General features: G+C 47.3%; 1 protein-coding gene across 1 annotated transcript; it reads left to right on the forward strand.

The window, feature by feature from the left end:
- Positions 1–2,320: 2,320 nt before the first annotated feature.
- LOC125545313 (uncharacterized) lies at positions 2,321–3,880 on the forward strand. The gene has a single exon (XM_048709215.2). It carries the CDS (start codon positions 2,466–2,468, stop codon positions 3,567–3,569), a length of 1,104 nt encoding a protein of 367 aa, XP_048565172.1. The 5' UTR covers positions 2,321–2,465; the 3' UTR covers positions 3,570–3,880.
- Positions 3,881–6,018: the final 2,138 nt, after the last annotated feature.

Here is a 6,018-nt window from a genome sequence, read left to right on the forward strand (position 1 = left end):
AGAGAGAGGGGGGGAGAGAGAGGAAGTGTGCTAGAGAGAGAAAGGAAGCTAACCGGCTTCCAACTAAGCCAAGTGATGCCTTGCTTGCCCCCACCACACACCACAGCATCATCCACCCAATTTTTTTAGGGGGGTTTCTTGTTGCCCCACACAACAAACAACGATCCAGGATCACGTCAAGAATCGCGGTTGATTAATTTAATTTAATCACTCTCAACCATATGTATCCCTCTCCCCTCTCAACCGTTGACTTGTCTCACACAACATGGCACATCAATCGCGTCTTCAAACTCAAGAAAAAACATTGGATATATCCGAGATAATCTAGTTAATTGGTTTCATGATCATATTATTCATAAATGTATCAAGAAAATTTAATTGGTTTATGTGTGCATGATAAGTTAAATACTGTTATGTAGATGAAACTGTCACTGCTATTTTGTACGTAGGTGAGTACAATTTTTTTGTAGACGTGTATGGTTATTGGTTATGAAGTATATGTCATGTACGCACGTATACGCACAGGATTAGCGATTGATGTGTGACTCAATTAATTTGGCGAGGACGGCACTGCATATATGTTATCTTGATTGAGATAGTGTAGCCACAGCAACCTATAGTACCACCAACCCAAATCTAGCCATCCCGAGAAGTAAGAAAAGGAAGTACCACATAATCAGTGTGACCTCTAACTAACACCATATTAGATGGGCCATTTGCATCAGAGGATTGGAGATTTTTGTATAGCTTAAAATGCAAGCAACAATTAGTTGTTCATATTAATAAACAGTGCAATTAAAAGGGTAGGTGATCGATGGACAGGTCGGAAACAAACATTTTGGGTGAGGGGTGCAAATACTTTAGAACAAATTAATAATTGCGGGTATTTTCGAGTTTTCTTTTCTGGTGTGTGTGTGTGTGTGGCCACTGGACACTGGCTGGGGACAAATGCATCTGCAGCTGCACCACCACCACTACCTCACTACCTCCTAATTGTAGTTGCCAACTGCCAAGCAACCCAGCTAGCTAGCTGTTCATGATCAGTGGAATTATATTGCTCAACACAACTGTCTGTCCGTGTGGTTTTTCTTGAACAAAAAATAATAATAATAGTAGAAATTAACAAGAAACCATCAAACCTGTACTACAAATAAGAGATCGCGTGGATTTGCGAGGATTTTTCACCAACTAAATTAATAGCCACATGCTTATTATATGTATGTTTTGCTGAAAAAGAAAAGTAGTGGAAGAAAAGTAGCTAGGGGATGGAATTAGTTTGAGCTGGGTGCAGAGAGGCTGATCAAATCCAGGCTTGCAGTGCAGCACCATGACACCCCAGGAATCACACATGCACAGAGGAATATTGAGCTTGCTTCCATCCCTTCTTTTCTTGGCTTGTTGCTGTTGCTACTACTATAGCACCTAATTAACAAATACTAGTACTCACTCACCACTCCTCCAATTGGATCCCTTTCTCTCCCCCTCTACCTTCTCTCCACATGTAGTGGCAACCAAACATACTCCAAATTTATTCATCCATCCATTCATTCACCTAGCTAGCAAGCTTGCTAGCTAGCTAGCTTTGCTTCACCACAAGATTAACCTTCACTGCACACTGCTTAATTAGGATGCACAGAGAGAGAGTGGCTAATTAAGCAGTTGGAGAGAAAAAAGAGGATGGGCAGCCTAAATTAAGGGCTGCTATTAATTCAGAGCAGTAGTGGCTAGACATGTTTTGCACATGAAAGAAATTAGGCGGGTAGCCATGCATGGCCATGAATTGTCCACAAGTGGGCTTGCTTAAGTGAGGAGGGGATGGGCATTAAGCCAGCTCCATCACACCCATAATATCGATCCCCTCCCCTAGCTATTTCCACTCAGCTCCCTTGGCCACCGGTCTATTAACCCCTCTACTATTACTAGTTTCCACCCTCTCTAACAATAGCACTTAGCAATTAACCACCAAAACCACTCCCTCTCTCTCTAGACAAAGAGAGAGATGGGAAGGTTATAAGAGTTGAGAAGAGATCAAGAGAGGCATCCAAAAGACAAGACAAGAGAGAAAGCTAGGTTTTTCTCCAGACAGCTCTCTCTTGTTCTCTCTCTCTCTCTTTGTGTGTTTGGGGGTGTTAATTTTCTCTCTCATCTCTAGAGAGAGAAAGCTATCTATCTATCTAGCAAGGCTTGCTTGCTTGTCCATTGATTAGAGGCCAAAAGAAACTTCCATTGATTAGAGTAGTAGCTGCCGGATCCATCTCTTCTCTTCCCTTTGTTATATGTGAAGGCAAAACGCCTCTCTCTCTCTCTCTCTCTCTCTCTCTAGCCAGCGTAGCGTAGCTCCACTTGTCCCTCTCCTCCCGCCATAAAAACCACAGAGCCAGCCTCCCTCCCTACCTGCCTGCCTGCCTGCCACTCTCTCCCTCTCCCTCTCCCTCCCTCTCCACGCCTCTCTTTGCTTCGGCGACATGCAAGCGTCGGCCATGGAGCTCGTGCTCTTCCGGGAGGAGGGGGCCGTGGACGATCGGCTGCAGCAGCGCGGGGGTGCCGTCGTCAAGCGGAAGCGCACCAAGAGGCCGCGCCACCAGACGCCGCCGGTGGCCGCCATGGCCTGCTCCTCCGCGTCCTCCTCCGAGAGCACCACCACCGAGGAGGAGGACATGGCCCACTGCCTCATCCTCCTCGCCCAGGGCGCGGCGCCGCCCGGAGTCGTCGTCGACTCGAGGCCGCCGCCCGCGACGGTGCCGCAGGAGGCTCGCCAGGGGACGTCGTCGCTTCCCCCGGCCGGCCCTCTGCCGCCGCCGGCGGTGGTGTCGGCCAAGACGGAGAGGTACACCAGCCGCAAGTACACGGAGGCGGCCACCACGGCGGACGGTGTCAGGGCCGGCTTCTACGTGTACGAGTGCAAGACGTGCAACAAGTGCTTCCCCACCTTCCAGGCCCTCGGCGGCCACCGCGCCAGCCACAAGAAGCCACGCCTCGCCGGAGCCGACGACGACAGCGCCGCCAACGCCACCAGCGTCGCCATCGCCAAGCTGTCCAAGCCACCATCGACGAAGACGGCGACGCCACCGCTGGTGCAGATGACGACGGCCTCGCCGCCACCGCCCCCACCGCCTCAGGTCGACGCCGCCCCGGGCGTGACCACCGTGCTCAGCCTCAACAACGGCGGCAACGCCGTCTGCCACGCCGTCAACACCAACAGGCTCCGGGTGCACGAGTGCTCCATATGCGGGGCCGAGTTCGCCTCCGGGCAGGCGCTGGGCGGGCACATGCGACGCCACCGGCCGCTACACGCGCCCGCAGATCGCGCCATCGCAACAACCGCCGTGACCGCGATCGCCGCGTCCACGACGAAGAAGGAGAAAGACAGCACCCCGGCCGGAATCAACCTGGAGCTCGACCTCAACCTGCCGGCGCCGTCCGACGAGGAGTGCGTCTCACACCCACCACCGCCACCACCACCATCATCGGCGCCACCGGTGGTGCTCGGGCTCGGCCCGTTCGACAGCGGCAAGAAACGGCTGATGCTCACGGCCGCCTCCGCCGCGCTGGTGGATTGCCATTATTAATCCACCGGCACGTCGCATGCAGCTGGCCGGCCTCACGAATTCTTTACTTTTCTTAACTCCGATTGATTGTCCGATCATTCTTCTTCTTCTTCCTCTTCTTCTTCTATACAAAATTACATACTTACAAATTTGCTCCTTGGAACATATCAAGGGAACTGTAACATACAATTGATTCTTTCGATTCTTTGGCGTAAGGTTGACTATAGGAAATTATTGACACTCGCATGTATATGTACCATGTAAACACGATCGAGCATGTATATCGGTGCTGAAATATATAAATTGGAATGAAAAAAATTTCCACTTTGTGACCTGTGAGCACAAGAAAAAGGTTTGGCCAGTTGGATCGATCAGTGTGCGTGTGTGTGCATGAGGCCGGCCGAGTGAGTGAGTGAGCAAGTGAGTGAGTGGTGGGGGTTGTCTGAAATGTGATGCAAATTAAGGGAGTGGGTGCAATGTTGTGGCCTACTACTATCCACCTTTTTCTTTTCTTTTCTTTTCTTTTCTATATGCTTAGTTCAGCTCTACTAAGTGGCAACTGCCCACATGCAAGTACAAAAAGGCACATTGTTTTTTTCTATTTTCCTACATATATATTGTACAAACTATATTTATTTAAACTTGTAAGTTAATTAATCGATCAATTGATGAGGTGATTAAGCAGCGAACGTTTTCTCCTCTTAATAAACTGTTTGCTTCACTGTTAATCGCATTTAATTTTATTCATCAAGTGGACAGTCGTTTCGAGTGGTGGTGCATGCATGCACGTTTCCTCTTGATCAAGTCAGCTAGTATCTAGTAGCTTGTTGCAGTTGGTTAACTGGGAAAGATATGGATAGTGAAGTAGGCAAAGTTGGAAAGGGAATATAGAGAGGGTACGGTGCAAGCAAAAAGGAGGGCAATTAATTGGAAGGTAGCTAGTTGAGCATGTGTATATGTAGATGCTCCATGTTGGCTAAGCTAGCTAGTGACGCATGAGGTGAGTGTGAGTGTGTGTGGGTGTTGGGCAATTTGGCATATGTCTGCATACATATATACATGCATGTAGTACATGTATCTATATGTGCATATGTGTGTGTATATGGATGGATGACTTGCTACCTAGCTCGTACCACTATCTTTGGGTGGATGGGATGTGTTTTGGATGACTACTCTGTTTTGGATACACTAGCTAGAACTAGTTTGGATGGATGAGATGCGTTTTGGATATATGCATCTTGTGGTTTGGTTTCTCCACCACCAAGTAAATCAAAGGGCCAGCATATGCATCAGGTTCTTTTCCTTGGAGATGAGCTTGTCTTGTTTGCAAGCTAGCTGGCCAGCCAGCCACCTCCTGAATCAAGTTAAGTAATAGGTAGTACAATATCTCAGCAGAAACAGATGACCTAGTTAACATAATTAACCTACCTCCACAGGCTTGCGCTACCTGCCAAGTGCATATAACCCTCTCGTTATAATTAGTGTGTTCTATGTTGTACACATACCCACTTTTTTGTTTGTGATAGCTAGCCAGGCAAATTACCGGACGCCCGGAATAGGATGAGGGTTTCTTTTAGAAAGGAGGACCAACCCCTGGCCTCTATATCGGTTGATGAACGCAAGCATGGATATATTTTGATTATTCAATAATGCCAAGCAAAGCTCAGCGTTGATGTTGAGCGAATCGGATGGAGCTATTATTCTTGAACAAATTGGAATGTCATTTCTCATATGAAGTTATTATGTCTATGCAATAGCCTCAATCCTAGAGAAAACAAGAACATGCAAAACAGACACTTGAGATATCATGACATCCCGAATCCTTATGAACACAATTACTATACTCGGACGACTTCAAGCAATGTCTACATGCATCTTTTTTCAATAAAGATATTTCATTGACTCAAAACACCGCATCGAAGCAGTACAACCATGATGAGTACAAACACGCTTCTGTATAGAAAAGATGCAAATAGCCCAATGAACTCAAAACACATCGAAAAAAGTAAACGTGGCATGGGAAAAAATTAAAAACATCCACCAATTGTATCAAATGGGTAATTTGAAGATTAAAATGCATGCCATCCATGTAGGGTAAACATCTTCATGCCCACTTGATCCAACCAGATACATGCCACCGTAAACAACTCTTTGTGTTTCGATTGTTGGAGCATAGATCACAAACATAGTGAGTGTGCACATGAGTGTACCTGCAAGGGGTCGAGGTTTGACCTCCGCCATACCTGAAAACTTTTTCGCCTTCATCCTATATGTATGCAGGCATAGGCGACAACTTCAAAATTCAAATGTGATGTTGTGTGTCTAGTTGCATGTGTTGGCCATACCTCAAAAATCAATCTGCCTTTGCCACTGCTGGAGAGCCAAAGAGTCGAACTTAAAGCTAGGGGAAGACCCTCATTAATTATGGAGCTTTGCTACATTCACGGATAGTTACGGGGCATTACGGGGC

Source organism: Triticum urartu, chromosome 6A, assembly GCF_056163025.1.
Source record: "Triticum urartu cultivar PI428250 chromosome 6A, HENAU_Tu73, whole genome shotgun sequence".
Lineage (NCBI taxonomy): Eukaryota > Viridiplantae > Streptophyta > Magnoliopsida > Poales > Poaceae > Triticum > Triticum urartu.

Coding starts and splice junctions, on each gene's coding strand:
- LOC125545313 (XM_048709215.2), top strand. CDS start 2,466: ATGCAAGCGTCGGCCATGGAGCTCGTGCTCTTCCGGGAGGAGGGGGCC.